At 45.4% G+C, this 20,968-nt stretch overlaps 2 protein-coding genes across 4 annotated transcripts in view; one reads left to right on the top strand and one right to left on the bottom strand.

Moving 5' to 3' along the window:
- The window catches only part of LOC8028189 (pre-mRNA-processing factor 40 homolog B), a 60,025-nt gene extending 54,708 nt beyond the window's left edge, over positions 1-5,317 (top strand). For 2 of the 3 annotated variants that reach the window (XM_029990245.4, XM_042293127.1), the window contains 4 exons: positions 259-352; positions 2,272-2,336; positions 4,315-4,509; positions 5,161-5,317. In XM_029990245.4, coding sequence (XP_029846105.3) covers positions 259-352; positions 2,272-2,336; positions 4,315-4,509; positions 5,161-5,244 — 438 coding nt within the window. In that variant the 3' untranslated portion in view covers positions 5,245-5,317. Of the gene's footprint in view, positions 1-258; positions 353-2,271; positions 2,337-4,314; positions 4,510-5,157 lie in introns of all 3 variants that reach the window. The other variant, XM_029990244.4, reaches the window with a different exon arrangement.
- Positions 5,318-14,358: 9,041 nt separating this feature from the next.
- The window catches only part of LOC8028190 (coiled-coil domain-containing protein 177), a 32,201-nt gene continuing 25,591 nt past the window's right edge, over positions 14,359-20,968 (bottom strand). Inside the window, exons 11-12 of the mRNA XM_042293098.1 lie at positions 19,321-19,469; positions 14,359-15,101 (exon numbers count right to left, since the gene is read on the bottom strand). Coding sequence (XP_042149032.1) covers positions 15,086-15,101; positions 19,321-19,469 — 165 coding nt within the window. The 3' untranslated portion in view covers positions 14,359-15,085. The remainder of the gene's footprint in view (positions 15,102-19,320; positions 19,470-20,968) is intronic.

The following is a 20,968-nucleotide window of genomic DNA, read 5'->3' as shown; positions in this document are numbered from 1 at the left end:
ATCGAGTGTTGTCACTCACATTGTGCGCATGTATGTGGGTGTACATTGCTATTGTTTCTACGGTCGATCTAAGGGCAGCTAGAAATAGAGTGTGCGAGCAGTTTGAACTCAATAAGCCTCATTTTCCTCTCATTCTAAGCTTTCGTGTTGTTTGACGCCCTCGTTTCCGTTTGTAAAGAGCAATGCGGGCGGCCGCCACTAGCCGGGGTGTTGTCTTGTTGCTGCAGTGATTGCGTTCCCCCCTTCCCACTCCTTCAGGAAAGCGACTCGGATAGCTCGTCGAAGCACAAGAGCAGCAGCCGCAAGAAGAAAAGGTCCCGGTCAGAATCTGAGGAGTCAGACTCCGACTCTGGTAAGTGTGCTTGCTCAATTGGATCATCAAGGCAGAGAAAGCTTGGTATACTACCGTAGAACCTCGTTGATACGTTTTTCAGGGGGCCGCGGAAAAGAATGTATCATTCGAAAGAACGTAACGACCGATAACACACTTAGGGGTGCTCTACATGAGATAGAAAGATAGATAGATACTTATACAACGGTTTATTTTATGCGTACTTACAGAACTGTTGAACTCGGACATGTTTGCAAAAGCGCGTAATATCCACCTGCCGCTTCGAATTATTGTTAAGCAGTAAAAGCCATTTCTCCCGGAGCCGCAGTCCTCTCTCACTCTTCGCGCAGCCGTGAACATTTATGTAGCGGCACAAGGTGTCCATTGCAACGATTGCGTCCGCAAACGTGGGCGCAGCGTAATTGTTAGTTTCTTGCTGGACATCTTCATCACTTTCTTCGTTGTCGGCAGTAGTGAGGTTGGCCACGATGTTCGCCATGCTCTGCGGTTCAGAGGTAACGACGTTGTTGTCAAGCGACGACGCTGTTCAAAGTTGACGGCACAAGTCCAAGGTCTCTTGCGATGTCAGATCTCTCCCGGCTGGAATTGTGATCCAGCATCTAAAGTATATCAAACTTGTCTTTAAAAGAGAGTGCCTCCCTTTTTCGCGAAGCCATGACCATCGTCAATATGGGCGCAAGGCGCACATAAAGCCCCTTGATAAAAGCGTTTTTTACAAGTACCGCCAACCATTGTTGTGGAAGCGCGCGAGACACGTGCCATGAGCGGGTGCTCCGCCGCCATTCGCTTCCAAGGCCCGCTCATTTCAGTGCTGCGCCGCCATTTGCTTCCAAGGGCCGCTCGGGACATGGGCCTCGTGCACTCGCGCATTTGACGCTACTTGCAAGACAAACGCAAACACATCGAGGGGCTTTAGGCGCACATGCTCTGTAACGCCACGGTTCACGCAATCGAGCGGAACAAAAACTAGGTAGAAGCGTGCATGCGGGCGCACCTCGTGCCAAAGAAGGACAGATGAAAGAAAGAAAGAGCGTTTGTCGCCTCGCCAGCCTCGCTCCCCGTCCGAGCAGTGCTCCAAGGTCACACCCGGGCAAGATGGGAAGCTGTGGCAGGGCTCGGCAAAGCCCAGCGAGGAGGCAGAGAGACGGAAAAGATGCGGAAAGGAGTAAAGGGAAGACGGGCGTCTGCGTGCCCACGCGTGCCGTGCGACCCGCATTGCATGGTTCGGCTTTGCTCCACTAGCTTCGCTTCGAAGCCAGCGTGGCAGCCTGGCGTCCGGCGCGCCAAGGCGCTGCAATGCCGACGCTTTTGGGTGTAACAACTGGGAAAGCAAACTTAACAGGCAGGAAACTAATACATGTATCTCTATGGAAGTAAAACGGGACCGGCGTTTTTGAACATAACAGCTGGGAAAACGTATCAACCAAGAATGTATCGACGAGCTTCTACTGTATTTATAAGCCTAAGCCTTATTTACTTCTTTTTTTTTTTTTTTTTTTTTTTTTTTTTACATTAGGACATTATTATAAGCTGCACAACTAATTTTGGCAACCTCTTTTTGAAAGAATCGGAGATGCAAGAAACATTTGTTTTTAGATAAAAGTAACTGGAATGATCTGCTAACGTTCGTTTTGCTTGTTCTTGTAGTCAAAGAATGCACATTGCGTTTTCACCTTGGATACTCCCAGAAATTATGCACTCACACTTGCTCATCACGCACCTCATGCGCTAACACCTTACGCCTAAGGCTGATGAGCTTCCAGTTTGGAATAATATTCCATCGTGCAGCCCCACAGTTGTGGCTCTACAAGCGAGAGTAACTAGGTCCAGACGCCAAAGTGAACTAGAACCATTGTGTGTTCAGCGACAGGCTATTCTGAGAAAGCCGTAATGTGTGTTTTCTTTATCTTGTTTCGCAGATTACTCAAGCAAGCGACACAGTAAGAAAAAGGACCGCAAAAAGAAGAAGCAGTCACGAAGCAGCGTAAGTTCGAGGGAGGAGGAAAGAAGAAAAGACTGACTCGGCACTCTATCCTACCTTAAACCATATGATGCAGTGCATTGCACAAAAAGAGGGAATCATCATCATCACCTGTACTGGGATGCTCGAATGGCTAGCCAAGACTGCACAGCTTTAATCTCCTCTCTGCAGAACGGCTGCATGCTTCGTCTTGCGTACGGTTTGCACCGCCTTGTTTACCAAAGTACTGCCACGTCCTCACTTCAGGAAGGCCCTGTTTGTTAAGTTTCTTTCAAGTTTAAAAAGATAAAGCAATTGCAGACAACCTGGAGATTGTCGTTTCTTTTGCGCTGATGCGAGATCTCCTGTAGGCGTTCTCGACGGAGACAGCTTACGATCCGAGAGCCTTTTGGGCGTATCATGGTTGCTGGCGTTGCTCCTGCCAACTTGCACAATGGCATAACCTATGCTCCTGTTAATTGAATTCTTCGGAGCTAATATTAGCCGCAACCTTCGTTTCCGTTTTGCAAGAGCATTGCGTAAATGGGAAAAGCAGGAGCGCGGCATTCGTTTTCTGCTTCTAGATTAAGGCTGCTCAGTATAGAAACCAGTTAACTGAGAAGGCAGCAGTTCACTACAACTTTATGCCTACGATACTTGAGCGGTTTGTGAATCGTCCCATGCCCTGTACAATGAAATGATCCAGGGGTGCGAGCCAATTCCCAGACTGCTCCAAGTGCAGAATTAAATTATGTTCGAGTTCTCCGTACAACAGAGGCATTAGAGATATGGCACTGGTCAGACCACCGCATCACGACAGCATGCCAGGTAAGAAATGACAAAATTCGATCATAAATAGGTACCTAGTGTGTTTGTACAATCCCAGCCTAAAATTTAGACATACATGGTAAGCTTGTGCAGGGCTTGACAAAATGCTGCCAGCTCATGAACGAACTTTCTATTACTACAATAATGTCAAGGGGCGACGGAAGGACCGTTAGACGCACGTTCCTCATGAAAATAATGACATCAAGTTTCCTCATTACCATTTGGCATCAACATTGCACTGGGGAAGGTGACACACTTGTGCGTTCCGGCCTTCGACAGCGACTGTAGATCTTAAACAAAATTGGCACATGTCATTGACAGTACTGGTGTAAAAGGGTTTTCATAAGCTCAAATTCCATCCTCTCTTACAAGTTTAGGTACCCACTATCCTACTATTTATTAAACAGCTAGTTACTGAGTCAAGTGTATTGGAAATATTGTTTCAGCCCCCTTTGGATGAAGAAAGGTAGTATGGAAGCTCTTACTTCACTATTGCAGCTCTAATACTGTAGAAGGACATCCTAGGGCTGCATGCTCAAACTTGGAGTGAGCTGACTAAGGTCAGTCCTGGTAATCTAAAATCATGGGTGATTGTAGCAGTGGATAGCATGCATCTTTGAAAGCAGAGTCTTGCGCTAGCTGCACTAAAAGGCTGAGCTACATTCCATCTAAAGAACTCTTTTTCAGGCTTGTGGGAAGCACAAGCATGTGGCTTTAGAAGGAGACCTTCCTAGTCCGAGTACTTGTGAAAATTAAGCATTTCGAAAAGTTGCGCCCTCGCACCTATGCCCTTCACGGCACAGATGGGGTACAGTCACGTCTCGTCGATATGGACATCATTATTATGACATCATTATTATGGATACCTCGCTATGGGTAGAAGATTTTCGCGGACAAACCGAGTAAATACATTCATTTTCCTCTCATTATTATGGATGATTCTTTTGGGGAACGAAGGTGTCCATATTAACGAGGCACAACTGTATTATAACAGATTTATAGCACCGCTAGCCCAACACTGCTCGAGTATAACTTGCAGTGTAAGTGACAGGTGGAAACATGGAGAACAAAGTGAGAAGCTAAGGAAGACTCGAATGTGGCGAGTGAATGAGCCGATCAATTTTGGAAAAGGGCAAACAGGGGCGTGTGCTAAAAGGAACCTTCGCTTCGGCAGCCCTCCTCCGACTCGGAGTCCGAGAAGGAACACCGGAAGAAGAAGAAGGACAAGCGCAAGTCGCCCAGCCGGAGCAAGAGCCCGGCCCCCGCCCCGTCCCCCGGCCCGCCCCCAGTCCCCGCGCCACCCTCAGCTCCCCGTAGCCGCAGCAACACCCGCGAGGAAGGGGAGGTCGACCACAAGGATGACCAGAAGGTGAGAGGCTACTCCTTCCGCTTATCACTTCCTATAGACCTTTCCGAAAGACTAGTAGCTTTCTCGTAGCTTTGTGCGTAACGACCGACCTCGTTTGCGTTGGGGAAATGCGGTCTGCCAAGAAGCTTCATTTCTGTACAACGCCTTTTGGGAAGGGGTACTTTCAAGTAGAGAGTTTGGTTACAGTGTGACTACCATTTAATGACTTAAGGCTTTTGTTACTGCCCATTTCCCTAACCCTCACTCGCTTCGTTTCTCAAGGGTAGATGAAGTCGAAAAACGTAAGTATTCGAGGGTGCCGCAATGCGCCTCTAATTTTTTCTCAAACCTTGCAACGACTTGTTACTGAATGGGACGGATGTGCATGCAGATGCCACTCAACCAAGGAAACCTTTTGGGCGGGGAGTTGCCACCAGAGACATTGGTCGATTCGGAAGAAAACAAATAACGCTTGGCCGTTTGTCGTCCATGGTTGAGGCTGCCGTGTTCCTTTTCAAGTTGTCAAGGAGCATCTGGGAGGGTTTAGAGAGGTGCATAGTTAGTAAAACAAGTAAAACGAGGCAGCTCCCAAAGCATTAGTCAAGCGTTTATTTACTGTTTTCGTTTGTGGTAAGCATCACCGGTGCTCGCTTGTTTTCCTCACCCCAGCAGTGGAACTCTGACAGCGACGTAAGCGAAGAGGAGTTGGAAAAACGTCGCCGACAGTTGCTCAAACAGTTGGCTCAGCACCACTGAAGTTTCACCTCGTCGTCTTCCTGGCATTCCCTTCATCACCAATAAAATTAACTGCTTCATCTGGAAACTCGCAGCTGTTGTTAAGAATGCTTTTGTCATACCAAGGCTTTCGTTGTTCTCTCCAGTTTCTCGTAAATCAAATACAAATACGGCAGTGTGTAGCCGGTGCAGGATGTGAAGATAAGTCAAACAAGACATGTGCAGTGTCCACACAGGCATGTTGCTGTGGCGGTATCGGGATCCTAGCACAGATATTCTTGGGCTCAAAAATGATCTACGTCTCCTTGTTCATTGATGCTTTTCCATAAATCCCGACTGGTTGCCCACATGCTGTGCTAGAAAAAAAAACACCTGCATTGACATGAAAATGTGTTGGATACAAGCACAGTAGCTTAATGTTTCTGTTTTCAAATCAAACTCATCTAAGCTATTCTCTGAAAGACCCTCGAGTAAAATATACTTTGTGGCTAAGGTTAGAACATCACTTGAAATATAGGAGCTGGGATTGATGAGGAAAGATCTTTCAGGTGAGTGCAGCCAAGTAGCAGTAGTCAATTAAAACTTGTTGTTGGCCTAGTTGGTTCATGATGCAGTATAGAGGTTTTTTGCGCGACACAGGGGACAATTACAAGCGAGTAGACACGGAAAAGCGCTTTTCCGTGTCTACTCGCTTGTAATTGTCCCCTGTGTCGCGCAAAAAAACCTCTATACTGCAAGTAGCAGCAGTTTCAAAGCTTTTTTAAAGTTTGCTTTAACACATACCGAGATAGCCCACCTAAGACTGTGAGCAAATCGGGTGAAAATATGGAGTGGGCTAACTTCCGGTGTATACCTAAACAAAAGTTGAAAAAATTATATTTTCAGGTCATGTGTCCCTTCCAAGCTTGTTATCGTGTTGAGGGGCAACGAAGCAAAGAGGACTGTACTTCACAGTCGGCAACGTTTGCTTCTATTTTACCATAGCTAACTAGCCGCATTTACGCCGAAGCCATCATTGATCCCAACACTACTATTACTATGAGTGGTTACTATGGTTAAAAAATATAGCAAATGAAGCCATACATAGGTGTGGGCTGTCTTTCGGGGATAGGGCATCACGGGATTTTACGGCAACTGTGTATACAGTCGACTCATTAATTCAAACTCGAGGGGGGCCGAAAATTTGTTTGAACAAAGCAAAGTTTGAATTATCAGGAGTTTCTTCCCATAGAGACGCATAGGATGGGACCTGCACGTTAGTGTGAATTATCCAAAAGTTTGAATTAAGAGATTTTGAATTAACGAGAGTCGACTGTATAACTGCTCTTTTTAGTGGACTGCTTTTCAAATGAAATTTCGTGTCATGATGAACCTTGCTGACCTAGACAGTAGAACCTCATTGATATGTTTCTCAAGGGACCGCAAGAGGAAAAATGTTTGATCCCTGAAAACGTAAAAAACGACAAGGCCCCAAGGGCTGGAAGTTTGGCGGGACCGGCGGTTTCGAACGTAAAAGCCGGGAAAACAAAGACTGGGAATGTATAACGAGGTTCTAATGTATAGTAGGATTTAGCTCGTCATTCTTGCAAAAATGGGCAATCAGTTGCATCTGTTCTAGCAACGGGCGTAACTTGAAAAGGCATGAGCTTGTGGTCGCGGCTTCCAAAGGAATGGAACTGCATCCATGGCACAAAAAGGGCAGTAGTAGTATTTTTTTTTTCTCAAGGGGTGTCTTCCAGTGGTTGGGGTTTGTTTCTAAAGAAATAATATAAAGAAAGGGTCAATGCGCAGGTTTTTCTTAATTATATAGTGGAAGCACGTACAGTGCTTGCACGGTTTTTAGACTAAAAAAAAGATGAACCTTTCTTCCATTCAGTTTTATTTTGGCGCATCCGCTTCCACGACAATCCAGCAGCTTCAGATTCTTAACCGGAGGTACTTTACAGAGCCTCTTCGTGGGATGATGAACTCTCATCCTCTGAATTTAATTCCTAAAAGTATTTGAATCGGAAGGCCAGTGCTCCCATTGTTGGCACTACCGCCAGAGCGGCCAGCGTGCAAAGTAAGCATCATGTGTGTAGAGCGTCTAATTGAAAACTATAAATGGCCCAGCAAAGCAAAACACCGTATGAGTAGAATGTTTATCATTCACCAAAGACGTAACAGATACCAACACCTCTCTCAGTGTGCTCAATTTCACATTTAGGTGGGCTTTTTCAAATGTGTAATCGCTGCTGCACATGTACGGCGGCAAGCGTCAAAGGGTTAAATGTGCACCTTTTTTGCACATGTCGGCTACAAATCCGAGCTTACAGCAGATGGACAAGGCAACATTAGACGGCGGTGTTACAGACTCGGCACTGAGAAAAAGAAGAAAAAAAAAAAAGCTTTATTCCATTTCGGTTTTAAAATAGCACAGTCGTCATTTTGTCAACAAACACCATTTGGCAGGACAAATCAGAAACCAAAGCAGGTGGTTCAGTGCATTTCTTTGACATGCTTGCGGACACTTACGCCCTCAGTATAGTTTACAGCTTTGCAAGGTTTTGTGCCTGGAAACATAGCCAAGCTCTCTCTCCAATACAATGAAACAACATTGGGCTCCTCACCCAGCACTTGGACAATTTGTCCCCAAGAAACCGCCTTCGTCGTGTGCGCAAAGAGATGGAACAAGCCAAGACCATCAAAAGCTATTCCGTGTACCTTGAAAACCAGGACCATGGCTTGCTCTTTCAATCACTCCTGTAGAAAAGTCGCCACCTCCGTTTTACAAAATATACTCTGCAGATACTCGCACACTGTTTTCCACAGACATGCAACCACCTTGGGAGAGAGGGTTTCTTTGATGGACAAGAAAGCTTGAAAAGCGTAAACCTTTTTAGAGCTTTCTCATCTGCATACTTTTAATTACGGCTGTATAAAAGGAAAGCCTACTGTACACTACTAACATTTAAAGGACAAAAGGACAATTCTATAACCAAGCTTAGGCAAAAAAAAATATGATCACAACTAATGTGGATTGCACAGTACAGGTGACAAGGAATGATTGAAGCAGTAGAACAAAGATACATTTGCTTAATAAATGGTTTCACGAAAAGATGGCCACTTCATGTTACACTAAAGCAGGTTAGATGACATGTAAAGTCTGCATCATGAAAAAGTAAAACATAAAAAGTTACTATTGAAAATTGAGTGCAATCCATAAAGGGGAGCTTATGATATACTGCAAATTCGATTGCTACATCGTTATGTCTGGTCTCAAAATGCCATTTAATGGGCCAAAAACATAAAACTGTACACATCCCACCTTAGTAAAAAAAAAAATTGTTTTGAATAAAAAGAATTCCCAATTTGCATTGATTAGAACCTGTAAATCGTCGCCGATCACAGCGACACAAGCAATTAATGCGCGTCGTAAACCATTGCCAACAACGTTGTCGAACCTCCCTGCTCATACACTCGAAGATAAACCTTGAAGGGACCATGAAAGAATTTTGGCTAAATCTTGCGTGAAATAGAAGAGCGCTGACAACTCTGCGTCGGTTAAGATTGTCCACAACAGCATCCAGCCGAAGCACAATCTTTAACTTTCAAGCTAAGCAATTGTAAGTAGACCGGCTTTAGCAAAGCTGGTCTTGGTTGTCACGTGCAATTTTGGGCAGTGTGGTCTGCACGAAAGCTCAGCAGCCAGACGCCCATTCCAACTGATATTGCCCCTCCCAACATGTATAGTACTAGCATACTTTGTTTCACTGTAACTTGGCAAAAGGTGAACGCTACGGCCCCTTTGAGCCAATCGGAGCAATGGAGGCAAAGCACGTAACAGCACTTACCAAAGGACAGAGGCAAGAGCATAACTCAAGCAGTCGGAGAAGAGGGGAAGGAGGAACTTGCCTCTCACCCGGACCCTCTTTTGTGCATCCCAGATGTCGCCTCAAAATTCATACAAAGGTGGCTTTCCACCCTCTCCCGCCTGAGGCTTTGACAGCACTGTGTGCAACTGGTGAGATAGAGCGTAGTCTCCCTCCAATGTGCCTTCATTGACTGCCAAGTTACGGCGAGACGGAATATACGTAGTAGTAGTACACGCTCTGTAACAATTTGCGGGGAAATTACCTCATGGACCCTTCAAAACAATACGAAAATGCAAAGCCATGCTTCCAGCTTCGTGAAAGAAGCAGAATAGGTAATACGGCCCACATAGTAAACGGGCTGCAGTGTACGCTTTGAGTTTCCGTAATTAGTAGGGCTACCCGCTAATACCAGACTCTGAGAAAATCGAAGAATATATTAGTAGCAGCAGCTGGCAAGGCTGGTAGACGAGCAACATTAGTTTCGCCCACTGCGCACAAAGGAGATACAGTGGCACGGTACGGATGTGGTAAGATAAGCATACCTAATAAGCATGACCTTCTTGTCCTCCATTAAATTATTACACAGGGACGTTACCTCCTACTTTTAGACATTTCTAAATCTCCGAAAAAGACTGAGAGTTGCTCCAGCACTCTCCACAAATTTAGACTGCGTTAAGGACGACTATACCCTGTGCGACACTTTCTTCCGCCAAATGCTCCACTTCTACCGACGGCGTATACTTTGTAATAACAGTAGTGTACAAGTCGTAATAATCAAGAGTACCGCGAACCGTCAAGATGGGAGACACAGGTTGGCAGAAGTAACGGGAAGACGTCCACAAGTGAAACACGGCACCCAGAGCCGACAGATAGGCTATGCCTCAAAGTAACGACACCCCGGTTATCCTGGCACCTAAACTCGTTGCCAGTTATTCGAAGTCGCATTTTCGAATTGTAACAATCACCAATGGTGGCACCAAAAAGAGGGCATTTTCAAGAAAACGGGAACCAAGTGACGATACTCTGACGGTAGCTTACCTTGCGGCACCTAAGCTGTATGAAAAAGAAAACTATTGAGACAGCTTCCTAGTATGGTCGTAGTATATGTCGGGCACGAAACTGGCTAGTATAAATGCACGGGTCGAGATATGATGTGGCGAGTTAAATCGAAAATGTACCGTTACTGCCTCGTTGGAAAGAAGATTTACCAAAGTGGATCGAGTCAAATCAGAGACGTTGGCACCGCTTTTATCAATAATTTTTACACCAACATTCGATTTAATATCTAAACTGGTGTCTAAAGTTTCAAATATTTCAAAACGATTGAGATACAACCGAATTACAGCTCCTTGAAAATATTTAGAGTCAAGTCAGGTGTTCTGCAGCTAAATTAACAAGTATGAATATGGCAATGTCTCCACCTGTGCGCCTCTGTACCGAGCAAGTTGGTGGAGGAACTTCTCTCAAACGCAGCCCACAAATAACATGAAAGGGGAGAGATGCAAAGCCTCAACACCGAAAAGGAATGGCACTCGGGTAACAACAAGGTCTCACGTCTGGAAAGGTCCTTTAACCCACTCCTGGGAGTTTTGCCACGGCCCCTAGGTTACCTGGTCCGGAATCTTCTCGTCACACTTGGGAAAGTTTCCCTAGAGACAAACTGAAGCACCAGAGACACGCCGCCGACGTTAGGAGTCAATCAGTCGGATCGCTCGGAGAACCCGACGGACGGACATGGGTTCAGAGAAGCCGCCGCGGAGAAATTCGCCGGGTGCGTTTACTCTCGGAAAATTCCGCGGACCCGTCGAAAGTATGGACCATTCAAGACGTCACCTATACTCGAGACCTAGGGGTCATGTTATTTTAGAATTGAAACGCCGTGTGAAGGCTACTACATTTATAGAAAAGAATGATTAAAATGTTTTGCAGAACTTTTTTTTAACTTCACCCTTCTTCCTTTTTTTCGCTTGTTAGTACTCCTACACAGATCTGTGGTGACAAAATTTACTGGTGACAAAATTTACTATTTACTAGGGCAGAAACAGCCGAAATTTCTGGGCCAGTATGTGGTCTATCCGAGGACCTTGGTTCCACAAACCGACGTCTAAATCCTGCAAGTCGACCCACCCCACTCTTTCGAGCAGGACAAACTCTTCCCCACACACGCCGTTCAAACCAACTGCCAAGAAACAAGGCTACACCGCAAACCGGAGAGAGTGCCTCCAAAATCGGACGCAGGCACTGGACGGAAAACGAAACACCACCGCTGCGTGCTGAAGGCGGATTTGCCGCAAGAGGTTTCCCGCTCTCGTGCAAGTGGCCTCGAAGACTGCCCGTGTCTAGAGGCGGTATAGGGCAACCCAACGAGAGCTTGCTGGCTCCCAGCCCTCTAGGAGGGTCAAAGTTTACCTCTATGAGATGGGGTGAAAAGCACCAGATCTAAGCTGTACTGCTCATCGACTGTAAGCCAACTGCTGCCAAACATGGGAGTGAGGACAGACACCTAGGAGAACACATGGCTAATGTTGGTAACTTCGGGCTGCCCATTTTCTCTCTTGATTTACTCCGAAATACACGAGTCGAGAGTACGTACACTGCGAGACGCTGCTAGTGCGAACAAGTGATTGCGTTTGTTTTTTTCTGTTTTTTTCTCAGAATCGAAGGGCTGTCATCGAAACTATTAGTGTTGAAGATAGTCATTTGGGGTACTAACCTAAGTAATAAGATTTGGTGCTCTCATTTCGGAGTGAAATGCAAAAGACTGTCAATGCTGTGTTCGTGCTAACAGTGTTGCGCAGTGTATTTTTACATTAAAATGTTTTCATGTGAAAGAGACTAAACTCGTATCAGATAGCTTTAGCTGCTTCGAGTTTAAAAAGTGCTGCAAAGCAGAATGTTACAACAGAATGCAGTCGTGCTATGTTCCCCTCCAGCCAAGAAAGTACTAGTATGTCATACTGAGAAAGTTTGCATAATTTCAATCCAGCAACTTAACTTCTAGATAAAAACAATGCAAATTACATTACAGAATAGTAATCCCATTTTGGTTTTGTCACTGACTGGCCAGCATGATGTAAAAGCAATCCTAGACGTTCCTCACACCTTGTACGATTAATTTGTTATGCCGTCACAAAAAAGAAACTGCGATGCTTGCGCTTTTGCGAGAAGAAGCATGTTAAAAAGGAAGCAAAGAAACATGGTCCTTCTCTGCTCTTGCAAAATGCTTCAGAGAAAGAAAGGCAAAGTTTTGTGAAATTGTTCAGAAGTAAAGATATCAGTTCAGTCTTTAAATGAAAACAAAAGAGTGCTAATTTTTGGCTAGAGTTGACCTATAATAAAAAAAAATACCCCCCTGTAGATATCTTTTAGCAGAGCTGAAAATATTTCCAATTTTTCCTCTCGTGCGTCCAAGGGAAAAAGAGGATGCCCCAATCGCATGAAATTCAGGATATGATAAGCTGCTGACAGGGTTCTCCCCAGGAAGTTTTTTAGGGGTGAACATGACCACCATACCACCATGCGAGCGGCCGGGGAGACGGGGGGAAAGAGGGTCGCAACACGGCACAATCTGGCTTGCCAAAAGAACGCACTCTGCATAGGATCTCTAACTTTGCAGCCCTGTGAGTGGTGCCATGTCGTGGTGATAAACCAAAAGGAAAAAACTGGGAAGGAAAGGCAGGGAGTGAGCGTAGAGGTGAAGATAAAGCAAGCCACGGCACAAGCAAGCATTGAGCAGCGAGAGAAAATTCCTCTCGGCTCTGCTCACCGCCGCTCACAGCCGAGTTGACGGTCTGTAGCCCTGTGCACAGGCAAAATCGCATTACCATCCTGCGGCATAATTGAGCGGTGGGTGGTCAGTCAGTGCAATGAGGGGTCAGTCGGAGAGGTGGGCGGCAAAGCCAGTGCCGCCCACCGTGGGGAGAACCCTGCCTACTGAGCACCAAGGCAACTAAAAGGAGATTCTAAGGCCGACTTACCCTCAGTAGCGAGAAAAGAAAGAGAGCTTGAAGAAAGAAGCTGACACCCACCAGGTTGCCTCTAAGGACACGGAGTGAAATCGGCGCACAGAGCTCGTAGGTCTGAAAGGTGTTTCCACTGCACGAGCGCATATAGAGTGGACACCCTTCAGAGCACTGAACTGATGCCTCTGGCCCCCACTGTATGTTTTTTTTAAGGTGGGCTAGTAATAGTCACAGTCTCATTAATGTCCAAATAATAGATCTCTCCGGGAATCTAAACCATCAAAGACACTGGCAGTATAGAAAAATAATTTTTGGCATGCCCTGCTTCAGGGTAATAGGGATGAAACACAATTCAAAATGCACAGCACACGCCTCTCCTCTTTTGACCCCAACTTTTTCTAAATGAAAAACCAGGAAGTGAACTGCTTTAGTTTAGTGCTTCCCAAACTCCGTTGCCCTGCGACTCATCAAAAACATAAAATATTGTGCCCCCTCCCCCCCTATTTACTTTTTGCGATGCCACGAGCATTTCGATTTCAGTGCATGAACACTAATACAGTTGAACCTCGATTTAATGAAGTCACCGGGATCCACTAATTACTTCATCAAATCGGGAACTTCGTAATATCAAGAAAGGTAGACCTTGCACATAGGCTGCGCGGGGAATCCGAATTCATTCGTTAAATCGGGAAATTTGTACAATCGTGTTTCGTTAAATCGAGGTTCAACTAGGAAATTGAGCTGAAAGTTTCATTTGACAGCTTATTTAGTCAGAGTGAGTCAACTGGGGCCAAAAACCCTTTTGAAACGAAAGGAAAAATGCACATCAGCAGGATCGACTGCCCTAATGCCTAAAGTGAGCATGTTCGTTAGAGCGCAGTTTCTCAAAATGAGGGCGGACTTTGGACACTGCCACGCTCGGTTCCGGATCGACACTGAGCTCTGACCTGTTGTTTGTTCTCATCACTGCAGAGAAGCACAGTTTGTCTTTTTGCAAGTTTCTGCTTCACAACCACCAAATGAATTTGTTGCCACCCCCCCTCGGGGTCGTGACCCACAGTTTGGAAAACACTACCTTAAGGCCCGTTCACACACATGCATTTCACTACAACCAACTGAGACAAGACCGGCTCTTAAGCCTCTTGTAACGGTCTGCAACCAGCTCCGCAGCCATTCATCCAGTCGCTTGCTGTTGCAATAAACTTGAAAACCGGTCATGTCTCAGTCGGTTCTAGTCAAACGCATGTGTGTGAGCGGGCCTTTAGTTACATCACACAGGAGCACAACAAAGCAGTTTCTGTCCGGAAGGGAGCATTTAAAAACAAGAGTGCCTATTTTTAATTATATTTTTATGCAGAAGAAGGGTGTGAAAACTAATTATTCAATATTTAGATATGTTGGGAGACAATAGAAGAAGGAAACAAGTTTGTATTGCGCCTGAGCACACCTTAAATTACAATGGGCATTGGTATGCACTCACCTCCATAGCTAAACAAGGTTACCTTAAGTGGTGAACACATCTTTCACCGCAATATAAATAAGACTGGTACCGTGGAATCAACATTTAACATTTCCTAATCGACTGTTAACAGGCAGCTTTCAGTATGGCCACCGTTGCTATTGCACCGTAAAACAAGAGAGCTTTGAACAGGTTCCTACCCCAAATAAATCAGCATCAGTCGAGATAAAGAAGATGCAGAGGACAGCTTTCCAGCCGTCTTACCTGTTGTCTAACCCCATCAAGCCATTACAGTTCAGTCAACCTAAAAGATCAGGGCTCTGACCTGTGCTTTACTGAAGACCCACACGAGAGTCTGCAAAAGACCAAAAGGAAACGCCTCAACTGGATTCGAAATGCTGGCGCAGCCCTCGGCGAGCAACATCTGCCCCGGTGGTCGCAACAGTCGACTGGACGAAGACAACGGCACCGAGATGGGCGTTCGACGGCGGAAACCCCTCCAAAGTCGGCCCAGTGTCGCCGTCCCTGGCAACGTGGGCAAGACGAAGGCTTGCTGGATCGGGAGACGGCCAAAGAGGTATCCAACCTCACTTCAGTATGTCCCTGAAGGATATAAAGAAATGAGAACACAAAATGGTTTGCATTGTACAGTGCAGGGGGCCTCGAAGAACGTCTCAGTGAGAACAAAGGACCCCCGTCAGTCTCGGCAATAATGCAATAAAGCAGTGCAGAAGCCTTCGGATCTTATAAACACTTAGCTATGTATCGCTGGATAGAAAGACACTTTAGTTAGGAGCCGGGATAGCAGAGGAAATTTGTGAACAGGGAACTTCTGAGGCTTGTCTGGACACCCCCCTGGTTCCTGGGAGCCCAGTTTGAGAAGCCATGGACTATAAGAGTGATGGAAGCGGCATTCAACCTTTTCTAGCTTTAGCAGACAAAATACTGGTTTGGAGCAGCCACTGATGCTATTGGAGCAGACGCCAACATCTGTTATCACATCATTTGAAAATGAAAAAGTGGTTGCATTGCAAAATGAGTTCATCTTTAATAATGACAGAGGGTTTTTCTTTGATGATGACTGAGGATTCCTCTTTGATACTGGAGCATATTACTTATTACCTTTTGTAATAAGAACAGATAGGGCACAAAAGGAGCACAGGGCGTTGTTTTAAGAAATAAGGCTGTGATCAGGCATTTCCACCAGAAAAGGTTGAAAAATTTATCATAGCACAACACTTCACTTTTACACCCAGTACCTTATGCAGCCTGTAAATATAATTGCTGTAAAATGCAAGAAAAAACAGCATATCCGCAAACACGTCTGCTCATAAAAATGTGTCCCCCAAGTTTTATGAACCTATCAAACTCAAGGTTCTAATATTATAAACTGCAAAAACAACCATTTATGAATATTATGAAAACCTACACGTCACTGCTCTTTAGAACCAGAGTGAGTCAATGTCCGCCGCCCCTACGATCAACAGCTGCATGGGAACTCCCTCGACTACCGTATTATTCAAAGATAGACCCGAGCTTTTTCGTTTTGTTTTTCTCTTTCTCGGCACACTTTTTTTTTTTTTTATTACGAGAGAGATCAACCTACAATGAACACCAAAGAAGGTAGACCTGTAATAGTTGTGAGCATAATTTCTGAACCAATCACGCTAACCTGGGCCCTCACCCATGTCAGCCGCTGCTCCTAGCACTCTGGTGCAAAAAAGAGGCGAAGCTTGGCACTCACAAGCTGGTGAGACAGAGGCAGTGAGAGGCGGCAGAGGCATGCGGCAGACGTTAGAATCGAGCGACCTTGTCAGGAGTTCAAGACCCTGGTTCTATCTGACCCACAGTAGCTGCCGTCCTACTATTTTTCAATGTTTTCTCTCTAATTTTAGCTCCTGACATCGTCTGGAAATGTAGACGACGTCGGCGATCAACCTGTCAGTGCATCCACCGGCCAGCGTGGTTGACGAGCGATCTCAATACTTCGTTTCACCTCAATTTAAAGCACAGTCGACGCTACGAGCCAATGGAACTGACCAAACGGCATCAAAGCACAACATATTATGGCACCCGTTCATCTTCCTGCACGGGTTCTTTTGTCAACTAAACCGGGGGTCTCCAAACCCCGGCCCGCAGAGGACTTACGACCGGCCCGCGTCTGGCCACAGTCTTTCCTATGAAGCCCAGCCCGCGGCCCGCTTCCAGCAGACCCATCGCTACCAACGCAAGAAGCAGTGCGCGCAAAGAGACGGCGCTGCGACACACTCCAAATGCCAGAGCTAAAATACCAAAAAGAATGAGAAAAACTGCATCATAACACGGTTCCTCCCACCCTATTATTAATGGAACATTGTCATCCCTAGCATTACCCTTATTAGTCCCCAGCTTCATGCCTATTTACGTTAAAATTCTAGTGTGTTCTCGTGTACATTGCACTTGGTGCCTCTGTCACAACTATTGCATATCGTCGGCATTAGGTAATAATAACAATATTACTTTATTTACTGAAACGAAGAACACAAGATAGCGTACTGGCCCACGAAAGCAGTTTATCATTTAAGCAGTTTTATCATTTTCATCAGTCTTTTGCACTGCACGAATGTGCCAGAGCTCCCAAGCACATTGATTTATGCCTGGTGAGTTTTCTTGGTCACAAGTGTTGTGTAATGTCGTAATTAGCCTAATATTAAATTTCAATTTGAAGTACTGCAGTAAAACCCGCTTAGAACGAACCCACGTACAGCAAATTATTCTCGATATCGAAGTCACAAAAAATTTACATAAAAACGCAAATACCAAAGTATAAAAAGTACCTTTTATACTTTGTATAAAAAGTACTTTTTATAACGAACAATATATTGGATATATTTAACTTTTCCCGCTGGGAAGGGTTCCAAAAACGCTCAAACAATCGTATTCTAGTTTGCCTGGCCAACTAGTTCCCAGAGTGCAATGCACACCATGTTGCATGCAGGGATTTATGGAAGTAGTCTATTCAAAAATCATTGTGCTGGATTCAATCGTTGAATCTAAAAATTTGAAACACCTTTTTAAGGTTTTTAATATTTTACATATTTTATGACAGGCTATATAGGCTCAGATGAGTACAGTTCTACTGCAGTACAAGTAGTGCACCGTGGCAAGGCAATACTTGTTTGTGGCAGGGGCGCCGTGGGTTGTCCCATAAAACAATGTCCAAAGGAAAAAAAAACACTCTTCCAGTGGGCTCTTACTTTGAAAATTTTAATACATTTAGCATTATTTCTGTGTTTACGATGACTCTAGAAAGTAAAATTGAAATTGAACCATCACAAAAATGTACAGAGGCAGTGTTGACCCAGTGAGTCACAAATATGAAAAGTTAGAACTTGTACCGCCTAGCCTCAATATGTGCAATTACAATGCAATACAGCAAACTTTCATTAGTTCAACCTCGGTTAATTCAACTTTTCGTTTAATTTGCCCGTGTTCAAAAGTCCCGGCGAGCGCCCATACATTTCTGTGGGAAGAAAAGTTGGACAGTTCAAACTCGGGAAGACTCCACATCGGATAATTCGTCACGAGCGGATGCGCGCGAGCTCACATTGCACGGCACCACGGCAGAAAAACCACCAACATACGGCGAAACACGAGCCCTTTGCTGCAAAGCCGAACGTGCACAAATATGCGTCTGCTCCTCTACGCCGTTGAGATGGACCGTAGCGAATGACACGAGCCAGCGCAACCAATCTGGCGTGGAGTAGCGCAAAGAACATAGCACGTGATTGAATCTCGGAAACAGCGCGTGCTCTCAAGGTGCTTTTTTGTAGCATCTTGCGTGCGTAAAAAAGCGCAAAATCTTCTTTCCTTTCTTTTTTTTTTTTTTTTTTGTTGGTTTGGTTGTTTGGGGATAAAGTTGGCTTGTAAAGCTTTCTCAGTGCACGCTCTCAAAGCGCTTTTCCGTAGCATGGTGTGCGGTCCATCTGGCGCGTCAGAAAGCGCAGGTTCTCCTTTCCTTTCATTTTTTCTTTTGTTGACGTTTCTTTTTCTGTCGCCGACAGTCTGACTGCCCGGTGCTGAAGTTGGCTCATAAAACTTATTTTTTTGTTTTTTTTTTGTTTTTTTTTGTAGGGTGCGATTTTTTGGGATTGACGTTTAGTTACGCTGCTCTCTAGAGCACGCTTTTGGACACACGTTTTAAGCGCAGATGGCAGCAGACCATTCGTGAGTACTTCGGACAATAAAAGGAAGTTTAATTTTAACCGTTTTTCTGTCCTTTTTTGAATTCAATCATTCGGATAATTCGACCAAATTTCAAGGTCCCGTCAAGGTCCAATTAACGAAAGTTTACTGTATTGTCATTTATAACTCAGATTGCATATAATTATTCAATTTATCTGCTACGAATAGTCTCCAGTTATAATCTTTAAGAGCAAGCCCATGAAATGCCACGTATTGAGTGTGATTACGTTGTTTGGAAGGAACCATCATAATTTTGTTTTATCGCATATTGACATATCCAAAAACACAGAACCCTACCTATAATGTATTCTTTGTTAAAAATGACCTAAAATTCCATACAGGTGTTAGGATGCAACTCCAATTTTTCCATCAAAGTTTCTCTAAAAGATAGGTCTTACGTCCCGGGCAACGTTAGCCCCCTGGCCTACCCAAATGATTTTCGAGCGTCGATCGAATATCTGAAAAACATTTGAATAGTCAAATGTTATTAAAATATTCAATCCTTATTCAAGTGTTACAATATCTTTAAACCTCTCCAACACACAATACTAGGAAAAAAAGAACAAAGGAGGGAGCTGTAAAATCCAGACGTGCTCACTCGTTTGACTTTGACCTCTTGACGAGATTGGAGTTGACACTGGACGAAGCAGACAGGTTGGAGCGGGGACGCCTCACGTAAACGCTCCGGTCCGTCTGCAGCCTGAGCTGCTCTCGAAGAGCCGCCGTCGCTTTGGCCAGTGCCCGAGACTGCGCAATGCACAGCGAGGTCCGAGGGAACTCCTTCGTTACACGGTTAGGGCTTCATTTTGCAATGTTTACATGTACACGGCCCTAAGAAGCTTTATTTCTTTTGCTATTTGGTACCTAAAGTAAACTACCTTTAATTAAGGCTTAAAGATGCATCATGATTTGCCCGCAATCTCATGATATCACTTGGGGAGCTGCTTTTCATCATTAGCCAACCAGCTGCGTGCACCAACAGTCACCCAGGTCTAGTGCTTACCGTAAAGTCCCGGATGCAGCAGTAAAATTTTATAGAAAATTAGTGATAAACAGTGGGGCACCTGCTACAAACCACGCAAAACGGGAACTGATACCGTAAATCACAGACCCAGCAAATTCACGTTCCAAGGTGTGATAGACACGCAGGAATTCACGGTATTCATGGGAACAAATATTGCCGATCGTGGACGCAGCGGATTCTCGCTCCACGGTGCTATAAAATGGGGAAGACTGCTACAAGCTCGCGTACCACGGGAACCAATATTGCGCATAGATCTCGGTAAAAAAAAGTCCGAAGACACCTAAGCACTTCTTATGAGTTGTGAATGCGAAAGCATTCCGCCTGCGACATATTGCTTCCACCCCGCATTATTGAAGGGCCGCGTCCTCTTGCCATCTGAGACACTTTGAATCGCGATCCGCTTGTGCCTCCCGACGGTCGAGCGCGCACTCTCGTGAAGTGGCCGCGCCGTGCTGAGCTTGGCCGTGCCGCGTCTCCGGAGTCTGCCCGTGCGGGCTCTAAAGGCCCAGCAGCCAACCGCTTTCTCTTACCGGCAGCCGGGCCGCAGCGCCGCCATGGAGAGGGCTTTTCTGGTGGCGTTCCTTGGAAATGCGCCGCGTGAGAGCCAATGGGAACCTCGTTCCTTAAAAGAATGACGCGCACCAGCCAATGGGAGCCCACCATCAGATTTCTGTTACAGACAACAGGCTTTGCTCCAATGGGACAGGGAAAGGTGCCATTTGGCACGGCTTCAAATCTGATGACGTCGGTTCGCTCCATGGGACAGTTAATGCTTTTGCATCGAAAAATGTGGGAACCCGCTACGAACTCGCACATCATGGGAGCAGGTACCGCAGATTGCAGATACAGCAGATTCGTGTGCCATGGTGCGATAAACATGAGGGAACTTGCTACGGACTTGCTTGTCACACGTACCGGTACAGCAGGTCTAGTGGTCGACAATATTCCCCTTGGACATTGCGCAATATTTGACGAGAAATCAGGGGGGTGGGCGATGTTTCTGAATTTTTATGTTATGAATATTCAGGCAAAAAATGGGATGGGCTCTCGGGGAATGGCGTTTATATGAGATTTTACAGTAGTCCGGCTGCTTGTGCTCCTCTTCACCTACATCTCCTTGGCATTGAGCAAAGGTGTCAGGACGTGGATCACACAGTCCGTGGTTCGATTCCCGCTGAGTCGCTTGGTACATCTCGCTTGTCATGGTTAATTATGTCCAGTT

The sequence above is a fragment of the Ixodes scapularis genome, unplaced genomic scaffold, assembly GCF_016920785.2.
Source record: "Ixodes scapularis isolate PalLabHiFi unplaced genomic scaffold, ASM1692078v2 PGA_scaffold44__24_contigs__length_19508400, whole genome shotgun sequence".
In the NCBI taxonomy this organism is placed as follows: domain Eukaryota; kingdom Metazoa; phylum Arthropoda; class Arachnida; order Ixodida; family Ixodidae; genus Ixodes; species Ixodes scapularis.
The sequence above is the reverse complement of the archived record's forward strand: the minus strand, read 5'-3'. Positions and strand labels throughout refer to the sequence as shown.